General features: G+C 42.6%; 1 protein-coding gene across 11 annotated transcripts in view; it reads left to right on the top strand.

Moving 5' to 3' along the window:
- NRG1 (neuregulin 1) overlaps positions 1–17,461 on the top strand; it is a 184,996-nt gene that overhangs the window by 139,158 nt on the left and 28,377 nt on the right. For all 11 annotated transcript variants that reach the window (XM_052778033.1, XM_052778031.1, XM_052778030.1 and 8 more), the window contains one exon: positions 16,710–16,839. In XM_052778033.1, coding sequence (XP_052633993.1) covers positions 16,710–16,839 — 130 coding nt within the window. The remainder of the gene's footprint in view (positions 1–16,709; positions 16,840–17,461) is intronic.

Genomic DNA, 17,461 nt, shown 5'->3' with positions numbered 1-17,461 from the left:
GCTTTGACTGGTGAAGCAGGAGGGTTGTGGGAAGGACTAAAGGGAAGAAAAGTGAAGAGAAACACACAGACAGACAGACTGGACTGCTGGTCTGGCACAGCCTAGAATAAACTGTCGGCAGGAGGGTGAAAGGATCTGAAAATAGAAAGGGGTAAATGTTGTGCTCTGTAGGTCCACTGCTACAAACAGTGAGAGCCAGGCTTGGACTTCGGGTCTGCACAGAGTCAGGAGCAGTATCATTTTAGGCAGCTGTAATTCTTTTTCAGCCTTTCGAAACAGAGTCTAGTTGGCAAATTTTGGGCTATAATAAGGTCAAAGATGAAATCCCTGAAAGTTGCTTTTTCCCATTTTATCTCAAAGTGATAACCTCTTCCATTTATTTTTCCAATGGGACACACTCCACCAGATCACACAGAATATGTGTGAAAGATGGGAGGTAATGAATGGCATCCTCTTCTCACTCATTTGTAAAATGTGTCTGCTGTTGACTTCAGGCCAAACACTGATCTCAGTTACAAGACAGACCCAGGCTAATTCCACTAGGAGTTCATACTGTTGCATTTAAACTCAGCTTTTAGAAAGAGACTGCTGAGTTTTGGGGTACTTCCATTTTTGGACTCCCTAATTCAAGGCAGCTTCAAGGCAGGATGAGCTCAGCCTGTCTGAAAAGCAGGCCAGCACAAGAGTTCTCAAGCTGGTCCAACCAAAACCAGCAGTATGCTATAGCAAAAGCTTGTATCTTTTATTTTAGAGGAACCACTTTGAGTCTATCCCAACTACTGAGTACTAAATGAGTTAAAAAAGAAAGGATTTTTGGTAGAATTTCTTGAAAAATCAGTATCATTACTTTACAGACATCTGTAATTTTCTGCTCCCCTAATGGGCATCCATGACACAAACAGCATATATTGCATCAGTCTGACAGACATGCATGGCATATGCACCAGACAAGAGCTGTATGTGTTGACAATATACCTAAACGATTTTGATAACTATTCAGGTCAAAGCTTTATTTTTTCTTTTTTATCAATTTTCATGTAGTGTATTTCATCACAATTTAGAGCAAAATGATAAATGAAATTAAGACAGTGATTTTTTCCTTGCAGGGAAAGCTATGACCTGTCAGGGTTTTCATTCTTTTCCAAGGAAGCAGAGAAATATATTCTAAATGTTGATCCACCTCTTTTTCCAATTTGTTTACTTTCAAGTCCTTCTAAAAATATTAAACATTCTTCTTAACTGCTCTCTGCTCTTCTTAACTGCTATCTACTGACTTCTTGAAGTTTTTCTCTAGTTTTGATTACTAGTTAGGAAATAAAACTTAGGAAGTAAAAAAATGTTAGTCATGCTTTTGGAAGCACAAAATTGCTTAATAGGTTCATCAGGCGTCTTGAACTTGTTTCTAGCTTAGCACAATGCATGAAAAATTTTTTTGTTTTATTTTTTCTAGCATCATCTCTTAACGGATATCTCTTTGATACCCAAATTTCTTCTGAGCAGCATGAGTAATGAAGGAAAGATCGTACTCCACGGAAAATTTCTGAAAGACCACACAAAACTAACAGACTAAAACAAGAAAAAAAGGCTTACTGCTAGAAGTTAAGCAAATGTATTTCATATTATACTTAGTATGATCTTATTATCCATGAAGTCATTTTCCCATTAGTCAACTCTTTAATCAGAGCTATCATCCACTGATTTAGACTTTTATCTTTCCCTACATGTGAATGTTTTAAGCTAGTCTTTATTTTCATCCCTAGCTAAAAAGGAAACGTTTTATCTAGATGCTTAAATTCACTAATTTTCTTGCAGGCAGTGTCTCAAACTATTTAATTCGAATAGCTGCTCTTAGGCTTAGAAACATTGAAGAAAGCTGTGCTCAAAGGACCACTCTTCATTGGTGCATGTAAACAAAAGCAGATAAATTGTGCAAAAATGTCAGAGAGGAGAAGGACCCACTCTCCTCTCTCTCAGTGGGATCAATTTCTCATTTCAGTCAAGTCAAGTGACTGTGGCAGATAAATCCTTCTGGCCTGTTTGCCCTTTTGTCTCAAAGCAGGCTCCTTGCACAGTAAAATGCAATTTCATCCCACTAAGTGAGTTTCATAAAGGCCATGGAAATTAATGGCACCCAGGGGTCATCTCTACAGTACTGGGAGAGTAAAAGATTGTACAAGCACTGTAACTTAGCTCACCACTGGCATACTACCAACACAAGACTTTCATTGCTGCTATGATATTGCTGCTGCTGTTAACAAAATACGTGGCTTTGGTGGAATGAAGCAAGCCATGTTGGGTAAATGGAGGAAGACAGAGTCTGCCACAGCAATATCTGTCATTTAGGCTTTGTGTCCTGCTGACCAAGGTTAAGTAAGGCAGATAGCTAACATAGGTCTCTGATTCAACAGGAAAGTTGAAAAAGACATGAAGTCTGCTTTGCTCAACTGTAAGAGAATACCCTGAAGAAATAAAAGGTCTTTGTTTTGCCCTGAGATACTCAAACTTTGCCTTGTCTTCATTGACCTTGAAGTATCTTCCAGTGAGGAAATGCATCCTGTGAAAGGCAGCATGGGTTTAGGCTAGAATTGCTGCTCTTACTTTATATTCACCAGGGTCTTTGCGCCAGGAACCTTACTGAGTTTCTGGAGGTGCAAATTGGTAAGGGAGGCTGCAGCCCTGGAGAAAAGCAGCCAGTGTCTACTTTTGTCCTGTGGAAAGGCTCAGCCTTGTCTCAACATTCCTAAGAGTCAAAAAAATTGCTCATTACTAAAATGGTCATCACCCCCCACGCTGGTAAATTGCTCCTTGCAGTACACTCTGGGTACAGCAGCCAAGGATCCTTTCAAAGCAGTATTTAGAGGCAGTTTTGCAGTGAATTGCATTGTTTCTCAAGCTATGGTAAAATGCTGTTGCAGTGCTACCAGCACACAAAGTAGGCAGAATCTCTGCAGCATTTGGTTTCTTTCTTCAAGCTACATTTTAGCTTTCACTTGAAAGGAAAAAGGGAAAGCCAAACTTTTTGGGTTGCAATACAAAATAGGCTCAAAGGCTGAAAAGCAACAAAACAATAAAAACACTGAGTGAATGATTTTTTTATATCCTGCTGTACTCCTTCTAAACTAATCTCAGGATTTTGAAGGCTTGACTCAGGGTTTTTAAATGTCTCAGACTATTGATCTTCTTGTTTTAGCTCACACTGAAAGACAATATTTTTAAATAAATAAATGCTAAGCCTACATCTTTCATAACTTCAGGAAAGCTCCACCGCTGCCACTGTCAAGTGTTTGCCTAAAATGTTGGCCCTGAGCACTTGGTAGCTTCCCCTTTCAGTGGTTTGTGCCAAGTTGCTGTCCTGCCCTGGAGACCTTCAGGAATTTCTCTTTGTTCCTAACCCTAGAACAAGCATGGAAAAGATTGCTACATCTGCCCAATAATTGTCGCATGTGAAGCACATTCTGGGTTTTGGTGGAAACCAAACCTAGCTTCTCAGGGCTCGGGTGCACAATTCTGTTCCAGCCTTTGGGCTGTCTTTTGTTAAATTACTAGCTGAAACCCAGGAAATAATGCTATCAGGCGAGCCATATGATGAGGGCAATCCCCGGGGTCTCTCCTGTGGGGTGGTGCATGGCAGTTTCCTCAGTCACCTGCAGGAGGCAATGACACATTTGACACTCAAGGTTCTCATTAGCACAGATTTTTGCTTGAAGGTAAACCTCATGGCACCATAAAATGGATGCAGCAGTTGAGAAACCATAACGATTCAGTTTGTAGACTGAAAGAAGATGGAAAAACAGACCCTCTAAAAGGTTTAGTAATGAAAATGTGCTTTCATTTTGATACAAAGGGACTCAAAAGTATTTGGAGCAAATGGAGTGCTCGAAAGGTCATTGGTAGGGTACCACACGCACCAACAGTTTTCCATAATGAACCCGAAAGATTAGGCCCAGTCTACAGGAGTAAAGGTGATCCTTTCACCCCATGTAGTGCTTTGAAATGAAGAGGTTGAAAAGGTGTAGGCTCAGTGGATGGCCATCTTGGCTCCCTGTGTCTGGAGGGCTCCTTGTGCATGACACCACTAGAACACAGCTTTCTGCTTTTACATGCACACCTAGGACCTCCACCCCATCAGGCTTTTCCAGTGTCACCAGTGCTTTCCTTCTGCATCCCTCCAGTAGTTTCTCATCTCATTGCACGCCAGCCCCCTTACAGCTTATCCCCTCTTCCCTTCCGATCACCGTATAGGTGCAGGTTCCCACCTTCAGGCAGCAATTGGGTGCTGCTTTCCATAAAACAGTTGTTCAAACAGCCACTTCAGATGTTGCCCCCTGCTTGGAGGGGCTGTCTGTAAGCCACGCATCTTCATTTTACTTGGAATATTCTCTTTTGTGGAAGAACCTACAAAAAATCTTGGCTGTCACCATGAAGAGTTTCTTGATGTTTTCTTGTGTCCCCATCTCTGCGTACCTCTGTTTCTTGCCTTTTACATGCCCTGTGAACTCTTCGCATTTCTGACTGGTGTTCTCCTTGATCTTGGTACACAACAGCATCCCAGCTCTGTTTACAGTGACAGAAATAGTAAATACCAGCAAAGAGCTCCTTCTAAGCTGAAGAGCAAGGACCAAGGATAGCACTGCCTTAGCAAAAAAGGTTTATGTTCGAAAGGCAGCTGCCATGTGTAAACAGGGCTTTTTTTTTGGTCACAAGGTTTCCCTCATGTGACTGTGCTTGCACTTTTGCCACATCTAACTCCCTTAGCTGGACAAAAATCCTGGTTTTCAAGATTTCTTGAAAGTAGGATGTTCATCTGGACTGCATGTTCTCCTTCACTCTGAGACTGCCTCTTGAAAAGAGACACGCTCTGCTCAGGCTGTTGAGCAGCCTTTTCTCATTCCTGTGGATCCATCCCTTTTGCAGGTCTGTGTCTGCACAAATACATGAGTATGACAGCGACTCCATTAACACAGCAATTGCTTGGAATCTGTTAACATTTCATTATAAATCTGATTTTTGACAGATTTATAACCAGACTGTAGAAATTAACTGCTGGAGGAAATGTGCCATTTAGTCTCAACATGAACACATTTTATTTTTCTACATGGTTGTATTTTTTCTTACCAGACTTTTTTTAGAGGCTAGTTAAATAACCTTGTGCTTGTTTTAATGTACTTCTTTTAAAGTGAAAAAAACCTCCAACTTTTCATAAACATTTAAGAACTGTCTAGCACAGTGACATGTTTATTGCATATTCCTCTCTGATGTTTCTTGAGAACAGGTACTGATTAAATGACACTTACTGTATCAGCACATTAAAATATAACTTCACTGAAGAAATAACAGCTGAATATAATAAGGTTAGCAGGTAAGTAAAATAAAGTGCCAGAACAAACAGTGCCATTGATAGGTGGAAGATAGTCCTTCTTATTGCAACAAATATAGTACTGTTCATGTTTACAAAACTGAGTTGATAGATATTAAGGACAGCATCCCATTCCCTTTGCAGTAACCTGAAGTTTTGCCACAGAGCTTTGCCAGTGAGCCCAAGCTGAAGTACTGCACACCCTTTCATGCAAGTGGTGGCAGAAGTCGCAGGAATGAGGGCAGAGGAGGGAGAGCAGTCTGAGAGGACTGGCTCTGGGTGTAGGCACTTGCTCCTCTGCACTCGCAACTGCCATCCGAAGCAGTTCACAGAGGTCTTGGGCAGGGGCAGCAGTAGTCACAGGCAGGTTTCGCTGGGGACACACTGAGCTGGCGCCTGCTAATGCGGCTGCTCCTGACAAACCACACTATCCTTTGAAGCCTGTTGGAGTCAGTCCCAGCAGAACTAGAGCCCACAGTTCAAAAAAAACTTCTTTCAGGCTATGCAACCTGAAATCTTTCCATTTTGCCCCATTAGTTGTGTTTTCTAGGCCATTCTTGTTTGCCTTTTTACTGACATGAGTATGTTTTCCCTGGGTACCATTTCATACACACTGATTTTCAAACAGAACTATAAACAGTGACAGTTTCATACCTCCAGGCTGCATATTAGGGAAGGGAATGAGGAAAGGCTCCCTTACTGCAGAAAACACTTTCTTTGATAAGAATTTCAAGTGCTTTGACAGTTTGCTATGAAAGCACCTTGCTTACAGAGTCCAAAGGATCTTGCCACAAGCAAAGCACCAAATAATGTCTCTCACCACCACTGTCCTCTGCAGAGACAAATTGCAAGCAGGGAAGTGGTAACTCTGTGTTTTTCAGAAAAGACAGGTCCCATGGCTGTGCTCGTGTATAGCAGAGTGGAAATCTGCAGCTGCCTGGAGAAGATTTTTCTCCTTGGTCTCAGTGAGCAGCTCCAAAACAGCCCAGGAAGCTGGATCCTCCAACAAAGCCTACATGAGAGACCCAGCAGCTCTGTCTAACAGTTTCTCATATCTTTTTTCCAAGGGGAACTGTCCATTTCAAATGTAAGGAATGAGTTTTAACAGCAAGAGAGTAAGTCTTTCTTCTTTTCTACTGGTTGTATCTCACAACTTCTTTTCAATTGTAAAGCACCTTTAAAAAAAATAAGAAATCTGAGGCCTTGGAAATCTCTGCTGGAATACAAATATCAAAGTAAACTGACAAATAAATTCAAACTTCAGTGCCTTAGGAAAGAAGCTGTCTTCGATAAGCATTCTTGTTCTTTACTTATCTCCTATACTTGCAGTCTTCTTGGGAGTCCTTTCTTGTAATGCTTTCTTATCATAGATATCAAGGAGATACTTGGCAACCTGTGAGCAATCCTTTGTGTTTTGTGAAAGAAGTTGCCTTTGCCATATCTTTGACTTAGAAATGGAGGTATATTTCTGTACTAGTCTGTGTTTCAAAGGGTGTCACGAGAGCTACCATTAAATCTGAAGAGCCAATCTCTGCAAGTCTGCTTTTCCTTACCACCCAGGGACTTCAGGCTGGTTAAAAAGATTGAGCTGTAATTGCCTCAGGGCCAGCACATTGCTTTCATGCCTTAAGTTTGCAGTGGCTTCTTCTCGTGGCCACCCCCATGAAGCAGAAGGCCACTGGGAAAGCAACAGGTAGTCTTCTGTGCTTTGGGGATGGGGATAGGGGGAGGGGACATGACCTTAATGACTTTGAAGATGTGCTTCAAAATCAATGAAAGCGTGTTTCACTGTGGAATTAGTAAACGCTTTTCACTGCAGAGTATGCAATAGGAGACAGATTAATGCATGCCTAGGAATCCTGGACTGGACATTTAGAATTATTCAAGGAAAGGTTGCAGACACAGCTTCCTCTTGCAAACTTATTTAATGTGGGGTATTTCAATGGGCAAGCTTTGCCTTCAACAAGGCTAAACTCTTAAGGCACTGTGCTGAAATCCATTCTACTTCAGAAAAAGTTTTTAAAGACACCAAGGAAAAACATGGAAGTGAATGTGACTACAAATTAAGCAGGTACTTGAGTGCTATCTTGAATTTGTGTGGGCTCAGCTTTAAGTATGTTCTTGCTGAAATGCTTTCCTGAGGTAAGGTTCCCGACAAGGATTATCATGTTGACTTTATATGAAACATCATTTGTAATTGAAAGCTTGCATACTTCCTTTCATAAGCTGCTGAATAGTCTTTATTATCCCTGCATCTCTGTGAGCAGATAGCACTAAAGAAGTGAAGAAATTTTGCATTTATCTGCAGAAATATAATTGGATACTTGGAATTAATAAGAAAAATCTTTCAGAGGAATGAGGAACAAGAACAGATTTTGACTGACTATGTTATAATGGGATGGAAGTATTTCAATACTCGACGTGATAAGGAAATAGTCATGTCAGTATCACTACGTACCCATCAAGGCAAACTTAATTGTACCAGGTGGAACCTGTAATACAGTCCTCTGCTACAGTAACGTTCAGGAGCAGTAAGACAGCCCTTCTACCTGAGCTGAGACTAACTGCAGCTAATCAGAGTTAGATTTTTTTATTATTATTTATTTTAGTAATTGAATGTGGGTTATAGCACTGGTGAACCACATGATCAACTCAGTCCTCACAGAAAGCATCAGACATGGACAGAATAAGGGAATGTAGTGGTTTAACCCCAGCCAGCAACTAAGCACCACGCAGCCACTTACTCACTCCCCTGCAACCCAGTGGGATGGGGGAGAAAATCAGGAAAAGAAGTAAGACTCGTGGGTTGAGATTAGAACGGTTTAATAGAACAGAAAAGAAGAAACTAATAATGATAATGATAACACTAATAAAATGACAACAGCAATGATAAAAGGATTGGAATGTACAAATGATGCGCAGTGCAATTGCTCACCACCCACCGATCGACACCCAGTTAGTCCACGAGTGGCGATTCCCCCGCCCCCACTCCCCCCAGTTTATATACTAGATGTGACATCACATGGTATGGAATACCCCGTTGCCCATTTTGCGTCAGCTGCCCTGGGTGTGTCCTGTGCCAACTTCTTCTGCCCCTCCAGCTTTCTCGCTGGCTGGGCTTGAGAAGCTGAAAAATCCTTGACTTTAGACTAACCACTACTGAGCAACAACTAAAAACATCAGTGTTTTCAACATTCTTCACATACTGAACTCAAAACATAGCACTGTACCAGCTACTAGGAAGACAATTAACTCTATCCCAGCTGAAACCAGGACAGGGAAAAAATCCAGATTTTGCATCCTGAGGCAGGGAAAGCACTGTAAGCACAGCTGTAGTTGCTGCCTCTGGGAGCTTACTGCCATGCCAAACCTGCAGTTGGATTTGGGCAGCTGGCAGGAGTGTAAGGATTTCTCTCTGGACAGTTCCTTGAAGGACAGCAATCTGTCTTCATAATCTTTGTAGTCTTTGTGTGTTTGTCCTTTCAGTTCTGTCAAGGCCCTTTTTTCCTCCTTTTTTTAAATTAAAAGTCTTTTTGAGTTAGAACTGTTGAGTATGATTGTTTGCTCTATGCAGAAATGATGCTGTTTGCATTAGAGTGCTCCACATGCTGCCTTGCAGAATCAGGGCATTTGAGACTTGAGAAAAGAGCCCAAGTTCTCTGCCTTACTAGCTCAAGTCCAGTTCTTCTGCCAGGATGGAAGTTTCCAGCTAGGTCCCATCGGTCACCTCTCCAGGCTATAATGCAACTGCAGATGGTGCAGTAGCCCCTTTCTCATTGATTAGGCAGAGTCATGACACCAACAGTAAAACCTGACCTGCCCAGTGGTTTGGTGCAATCAGTTCTCCTGGGGTTGGTATCTACACCCTGGCATGCAAAAGGAGATAGCTTCTCACCTGTCCAACAGTTGATTTCTCTTCTTTATGCATTGGCTCCTCTAGCTGTGCACTGGAGGAGGAACTGGACTGTTTGGGCAGCTCCTGCTTTGTGAAGCTTCAACTTGTCTTTTAAGTGTCCTCAGAGTTTTGAGGGCCTGCTCTGCATCTGCACTGATGGTCCTTTGCCAGCAGCCTGAAGACACCTTTCAGAGCTCTGTGGAACTGTGAGATGATACACAGGAGTAAGGTCCCCCATGATACAGCACACCTTACCAAATGTATTATGGGTTGTTTTGCTTGGGCTCTGCCCCCGTTATGAATTTCCAGCCCAATGAGTTATTTACCTTACCTTGCTGCACAGTGAGCATGGAAAAGAGCAGAGCGCAGCCTCTGAAGCAAGGTGAGCCAGGAATCCTTTCCTACAGTTTATTTGACCACCCACGCTTTTCCACATGGTGGGATGTTCTCCAGCGCAGCAAAGGACTCCACATTGGATGAAGTTCATTGTGTCATGGCAGTTGCATTCAGCTCCTTATCTGCTGTCTGCTTTAATCTAAGGCCTACAAGTTTTCAGGCCCTCCCACCCATTGCTGGCATTTTCAAGGTTGTTTGAGAGTCCCTCAGTAGTAAAGGCACTTCCCTATCTGGCTCAGTTTAGCATTCCTGGGCTTAGACCTCTTTTTCCTGCACCAGTTCCATCTATGCATATTTCCTCAGCACCTCCTTTCTTTTCTTTTTTTGCTGCCCCTCCCCACTACACACACATTTTTCCTCTTGGGACCCTCTGACCTGTCACTGCCTTGTGTTTTGCTATTCACGTTTCCCCTCACCAGGTGGGGAATGTTTTCTAAAGGCCCTTGCAGACCTTTTGCTGGCACTTATGACCCTAAAGTGAAAGCTAACATCTTTCATGGCAATGGGAAAGTATGCCTTGTCTCAAAGCCCAGTTTCAACCATGTCTCTCCATGTACCCTTGCACTCTTCCGCAACCCATGTTGCCCCCCTTTTTCTAAAAACTCTACTGTTTGCAAGCAGTATTTGCATTTCTTCACAAACAACCTGTGGGCTATGTGTCTCTCTGCCCATCTTTCCTCCCATCTCAAAGTTAAAGGAAGCAAACAAAAATTGTTCCTGGTTGGGCCGTCTTTAGCATGTGTCACCTCTTGACCCTCCGTGGTGAGCCAGATGCTGTACAGGTCTCACAGTCACATGCCTGCCAACTGGGTCAGTCTGTTGGCCTATCAGGGAGGAAGCGATTGGGTGGTGCAGTGAGCTGAAGCGTCTGTCCTTTGTTTTTCTTTCTCTTTTTCTTTTTTTTTTTTTTTGCTTTCATTTGCTTTACTAAGGTTGCATTCGTGAGGGGAAACTGCTGCCGAGTCCATGTCATAGGGGGAAGAGGGACATGCTGCCTTGGTTCAGCAAGAGTTTATGTGCTCTCAGTCTTTCCTGAAGTTTCTATCTTGCAGACCCAGCAATTTCCTGTTTCCTTCTTGCTGGCCCTGATCTTCATAGAGATAGTGCCAAAGTGAGAAAGCACTGCTTTAGGGCCAGAGAGTAATTCCACTAACTTGTAAGCACTTAATTCAAGCTGCTGGCAAAACAGCAGGCTCCTTAAATGATCTCCTGTGAAGGTCCCAGGAATCTGTTACACTGCATGTTATTTGTGAAGATAGAGACTGAAAAAATTTTATAACTAGATTGGACAGCCAGTTTACCATATTACATCACCAAAGTAATATGAACAGTTCTCAGCAGCCCCGTGAAATAGACCATAAATGCCTCCTATAAAGATTTGGGATTTTTTTTTTCTCTGAGGTTTTTTTGGTTAGTGTTGGTAGTTTTTTGAAACCTTTGGTATGTTCAGAGCTACATGGATGCAGCTTCAGCTTGAACCATTAAGGATGAAGAACACAAAACACATCCTTCTACACACCTGGTAAAATGGAAATTTTTGTCCGTTCAGAAAGGGGCTAGTTTTTGATTGCTCTCAGGTTTTGGCTTCTGTTCTCCTTGAAGGTACCCATACAGCTTTTGCTGCCCACAGTTATGCTGGAACCAGCAGTTTTGCTCATTCAGTGCAGTACAGAAATGCCAAGCTTTTTGGAGTCACAAGTACTTCACAAGTTGGGCTCATCGGGGAAGTCAGAGTGAGCTGAAGAGGCTCAGTACTCAGCAGGAAGAAAATGTTTAACTGAGACATAGAGGGATAAAGTTCTACAGTCAAGGTTACACGGGAAATCAATCTACCCTGCAGATCAGGGCTGGACATCTTTAAACTGCCCATCATCAAGTCAAGAGGGAATTGGATTGTGCTTTTAAAGAAATGAATGAGCTTCAAGTGAGGGAATATGAATTAGTAAAGCTGACTTTCTTCTGGGGGCACACACTTCATCACCCCAAAGCTTGCTTGTGTGCACTCCCTCTCCCTCTCCTGCTTTCCTTCTGTCCCTCCCTCAGTCCATGCAGGTCCCTTCCTCTTCCATTGGCATAAGCTTCAAGTAGGCTTTGCTCAAGCCTTAGTCTTAGAAAACAGTGATAAGCGGAAGTGTTTGTTAAGTTCCTTCCCAGTAATTTACTCTTTTTGTTCACAAAAAGGGACTGGAAAGGTCTCCACCTGCAGTCCAATAAGGTGGCATATTTACAATCTGTAAGTGGCCTTCCAGTGAGAATGGCAAACCTTCCTTTGTGCTGCAGCTGCCACTTGACTTTGTCTCCATTGAGTCATAAGCATCTCACTAGTCACCTTGTATGGCTTTGAGCATGTCCTCTGATTTTACACCAGCTTTGCAGAAACTCAGTTCGAAGAGGCATGGATACTATTCTGTCTAGGTTGCAAAGCCTTTCGCTCTCAGTCTGTACTCAGACAACCCTTAGGGCTCTTCTCAGCAGACTGCCTCACCTGTGCAGGGCCTGGGAGTCCAGTTGCTGTAGCCACTGAACTTCAGAGGGATTTTTGGAAAGCAAGAGAGAGAAAGAGAATGCATTTTTCTGTTTCAAGACAAAAAAGGGTCAGAGATTCCCCAGGTAAGCTCAGAATTACATGAAGTTTTGTCTGCTTAACATGAAATTATCCTGAAATGGTTTTACAGCAGTAATTCATGTTTTAGAGAGTACTTTTTGAAAAATGCAATAGCTCCTATTTTTCTTCTTGTTAATGGCTTTAGGCAGTTCCCGTAGATGGGAGCAGATCTCATTGTTTTTCAGTGCCATGTGAATATTTGCATTAGTGGGGACTTTGTTCATACTGCCTGCAGTTCCTTTTTTCAAGTGTGGTGTTTCTGCATTCAGGGAAGGAAAAAAAAAAAAGGTAGAGTATGCAGTGTTTTCAGATGTTATCTCATGCATGATATTTTCAAATTTTGTTACAGCATGTAATTTAGTCCTTTCAGTAAGGTAGGGGTTTGGTATAGGACTCTAGAACAAACCAGCTTTTCTATCTTGTGCTTGTATAGCTGAAGAAAACATTACAGAAAAGAAAGGAAGTATGAATTTTGACTAGGTGAATAAAGAACAGCGCACAGATTCGTGGTCTACAGCTGTGCCTTACCTCACTGCCGCCTGTCATTCGCACTGTACATCCTCCAAGCCCATGTCTGCTAGAGATGTATGGAAAGGCAGTGTTTTGGGGCTAGTTATGGACTGTATGAAATGGGCTCTGATGAACACCTGCTCCCAAACACCACATTTCTTCCGTTACGTGGCTTTAAGTGAAACCCAAAACCATAGTTAGCATTTCTTGTATTTAATTCGCAAAATAGACTTATAGTGCATACACTGAGTACTGGCCATATGCCATAAAAACTATGCATCCTTTGCAAAGAAAAATTAATATCAGAATTAACTCACTGGACACTTTTTTTTCCCCCTGAGCCCACAGAGTTACAAAGCTCAGGCAGATTGGGACTATGGTGCCAATGGATCAGTAATGCAGAGAAAATTCTCATGCAAGATTTATACAACAGTTTTGAACATGCGATGCCAAAAACGTGCGTAGAGACACTCCTCACAAATATGTGTAAAGCCGTTGTATGATGAGATTTCTCTGCTGCAGATTATTCCCATCTCTGGTAATCAGTTCAGAGCAATTTCTGCTATCAAAAGCTCACTTACATCACCTGGGAAATAACTGTTACTTTGAAAGTCCATGGTGATCTGCTTTTGATTGAGCTGCTGCTTAACGAAGAAGCAGTAAGCAAGATGACGAAAACAATTATAGATAGCTACAAGCCCACTTGCTACTATATCTACCTTCGTAATTCAATTTAAAACATTCCACTAGCCAGCAGGGTAGCAAAATGGTTGTTTTGTCAGAAATGCCGCAGATAATATTGCCTTTTTTTCCCTTCCAAATTAATGCATTAGCTTTCTGAGCTTGAGGACATCCTCAGAGTGCTTGTCTCACTTGCAGGTTGAAGTCTTTTAATAGGGTAAAAGGTGGATAGGCTATCAGCAGGGATAAGCTTAATAGTGAGTTTACCTGTTAAGACTCAAAAAGGCTTCAAAATGTGCATCACTGTATAGATGGGATTCACTCACCTGCATTTGTTATATCTTAGGTCTTGGTATGCCACCGCAAGTCATGTCAAACATCTCCTTTGAGCTAATAATCCAGGCTCCTTTCAAGCCAGTGAAAAAGGAAAGGCTCTTCCACACGGCAAATTTCTCCATCCTAAGATTCATGTCAAGGATGGTGGTCAACGCACTGACATCAAGTGTAGACAATGCTTCACCGCTGAGCTGATGGCAATCTGTTGGCCAGCCTTTTGTCAACATTGGGTGCGAAGTCCTGTTTGAAATGATGCTAGCTGAAAGAGTGTCAGACTACTCTTAAAACATGACCCCTTTTCCTGCCTCTAGACAAGGCATAAATTTATCCTGATCTGACAGGTTATAAATCATGCTTTGAGGGGCCAGGAGAAAGGAATGTGTTATTATTATTATGCTACTAATTTGAGGAATTAGTACTCCGTGTTTGCATTTCATTAGCCCCAGTCAATGGAGCCTTAGAGGACTCAGTCAACATCAGCATCTGGGGAGATGTGACACAACGGGTGGGTGCAACAGTGAGAAGCAGGAGGGAGCCTGAGTTTTGGAAGAGGTCACAGGAGGGATTTTCCTGGCCTGTCAGAGGAGGGCAGCCCATGCAAGCAAGGCATCATGGAAGAAGGAGAAAGAAGCTGACACGCTGACGATTAATGGCAAAGAAAGGAAGGGGTATGAGAGACGTTAGATGTACAGGCAGATGGGATTTTGATGGAGTAAAAGGGGGGACTTAAATATCACAGTCACTATCTCATGTGTCATTGAAGCAAGATAGCTAAAGCCACCCTGAAAATGGTGCCAGCCAAGGTGCCCCATTCTCCCCAGTGCTGAGTGCTAAAAATGCAGTTTTACTTGGAAGATGATGGGAAACACATGAAAATCAAATGTGACAGGGACTACTTCATCCTTATTCTCAGAAAGAAGAACTCGAAATGTGTAAGTGGTATTTGTTGATAGCCAATCTGCAAAAAGCATGTTTTCTTTGGATTCAGTGTGTGCAGCAAATGGTAGAACGTCAAGCATCACCTACTGTAAACATGCCCCTTGGGTGCCTTTATGTTAGAAATGGCTTTGAATATCAGACAACCTTTGTGTAGGTGCTTGCAGCTTTCTAGCCAACTCCAGTGGAATCAGTCAGTAGATAAAAGCATTGTTCCACCTCAGGGTAGAAGCTATCTTTCAGAAACAAAAATACTGGGATTTATTCAGTACTGTAACAAAATTTCTTACTTCTCTATGTCTGGAGATGGCTAAACAAAAACCACGCAGGAATCTTCCCCACTTTTTACAGATGACGGATAGTCACTTCAGTCAGTTGTAGCCATTTAAAAATTAGGGGCATATTCTCAAGAGTTTAATCTTGCTCTGCAGTCAATGTAGGGAGACAGACATCATCAGAGGGGCTGTTTATCGCACCCATTGTGGGGATAAGTTGAGCTGCTTTCTGTGAGCAGTGGAGAGCACCTTACAACTAAATGATTCAGTTTTGGGTGGAAAAAATCAAGTGAAATTAAAAACCTGAATGGCTTGTTAGAGGTCACATAGCCCATCAGCAGCATGGTTCCTGAGCTGGGTACTGATTGGTGTCCAGGCTTCAAGCACACCTACCCTGTTTTGACAGAATTTAGAGCAAAACTTATCTAAACTAGGGTGCAACCAGAGACTGTAGTTTGGGGCTGCAGCTGCAGCCTAGCAGGTACATGCCTGACTTAGGTTTAACTCAGCTCACAGAGGTGGTTTTGCAGGCACAGAGCAGCATGAGGAGCTGAGGACATAATATGGCCTCCCCATCATCCCTGTTGCTGTTAGCTAGTTTAGGGGAACCTCAGGTAGTTTCACCTTACACTAGTAGTTACCAGCAATGACTGCAGTGGGGACTTTTTGAGCACTGTCTCTCCTACAGTACTGCTCCCTTTGGTCAGAGCACTATCGTTTCCTTGACAGACACTGCATGGGCAAATCCTAAGGCTGGGATTTCTCATCCTACCCTGGCAGCCTCTTTAACGGTTGCTAACTAAACCCTGCTCCTGCCCTCTCCGGGTATTCCATAAATGCAGCACGGTGTAAGCTAAGAAACACTGCAGGTGTAGTGGTACTTCCATTTAGTAACAATTTGGGCACCTACTGGTGTCTAGCAGCACTGGTGGCCCCAAACTGTTAATACTTCATTCAGATGAGCCCATCTGCAGGAGATGCTAAGCTGGCCTCCAGATCAAAGACTCCTGTGGACACAAGGGTGGCAATTGTGTAAGCACAGGAAGGGACGATGCCTCCACCTCCCCCCGTCCTCTCCCTCCCTACAGAGTCAAACCAGAGCAGCCACAGCTCACATCCTTGATAAGCAGGGGAAGAGGCATTCAGTGTGCAGCCAGTCACCCTCTCCCCTGTGAAGCAGGCAGTGGTTGGACCAAGGGGTTCAGTCCCAAGTGACTGAATCAGCACAGGGCCTCAGGTTAAGCTCCTGTGAAAAACACCTACTTCAAGGCAATGCCAGGAAGAAACCTCATCCAGGGCCTCATTTTATTAGGCACTATATCAGCAGTCTGTCATGACTCTTATAGCTCAAAATCACTTGAATGCAATTAATGCAATATAGGTAACTGCACATAAACTACACAATTTTAATGAAATACACATGAATGTTGCAGAAATTTAAGGTCACTTGATGGACAGGGCTAGTGAAATCCTCCCTTCCTCCCAGGCTGGGTGTGGGGTAGCGTATTTCTGACATGTGCCTTTAAACTCCACTCCCTGTGTCGATCAACAAAACACAGAGTAAGGTAATTAGTGCTTGTGGTAGCAGCAGATAGAGAGCTCAGAGGAGTTGCCAAATCCTCCCTGGCCTTACTTCTTCCCTCACATACAAGTACACTTACCAGTCAGGAAGAAAAACTAAGCCATTCTGATGTGTATTTTCACTCTTGTCTTTTCCAGCCACTTCCACATCTACAACTGGGACAAGTCATCTCACAAAATGTGACGTAAAGCAGAAAGCCTTCTGTGTAAATGGGGGAGAGTGTTACATGGTTAAAGACCTTCCAAACCCCCCAAGATATCTGTGCAGGTAAGATATCCTATTTGCTTACTTTTGTGGAGCCACCAGGTTCCAGAAATGCTTTTTCTTTAAAGGAGCACCTGAACAATTTCTTAATTTTTAAGTATGTGGATGTGAAAACCTACCAAGAATGACCTCTGTGTTCTATATATGAGGCATAATAGAGGCTAAACAGGAAATCTTCCCATGTGATACTGGCACAGCAAGCGCCTTTGATGTTTACACAGCATGAAGTAACACAACTTAAGCCTTATATTAGAAATAATGAAACAGATACTGTAAACTAAATACACTGCAAATAGCAAAAAAAGGTGTGTGAGTAACTGCATTGGATAAGTACCCTTTATACAGGACAAACTGGTTATTCCTATTGTCTACTCTAGTAACTGAACACTTTCTGATCAGATCGGATTCACAACTGGAGTTTTTGCTGTTGTGTTTAATTGCATAAAAACCAATAAATGTCATGGTAATTGGTGGAGGCTACTATTTCATGTGAGGATCTTGATTCAGGAATTCATATGAGTTTAGTTTTAAGGGTATGCTTGCACACCTTTCTCAAATCCTGGCCTGTGGTGTTTCAGGCTGTTGCAATAGTCCATTATGTTGGAGAACATCCATGAAGATCTAC

This window comes from Harpia harpyja, chromosome Z (assembly GCF_026419915.1).
Source record: "Harpia harpyja isolate bHarHar1 chromosome Z, bHarHar1 primary haplotype, whole genome shotgun sequence".
NCBI lineage: Eukaryota > Metazoa > Chordata > Aves > Accipitriformes > Accipitridae > Harpia > Harpia harpyja.
This window is presented reverse-complemented; position numbering and strand designations above follow the sequence as displayed.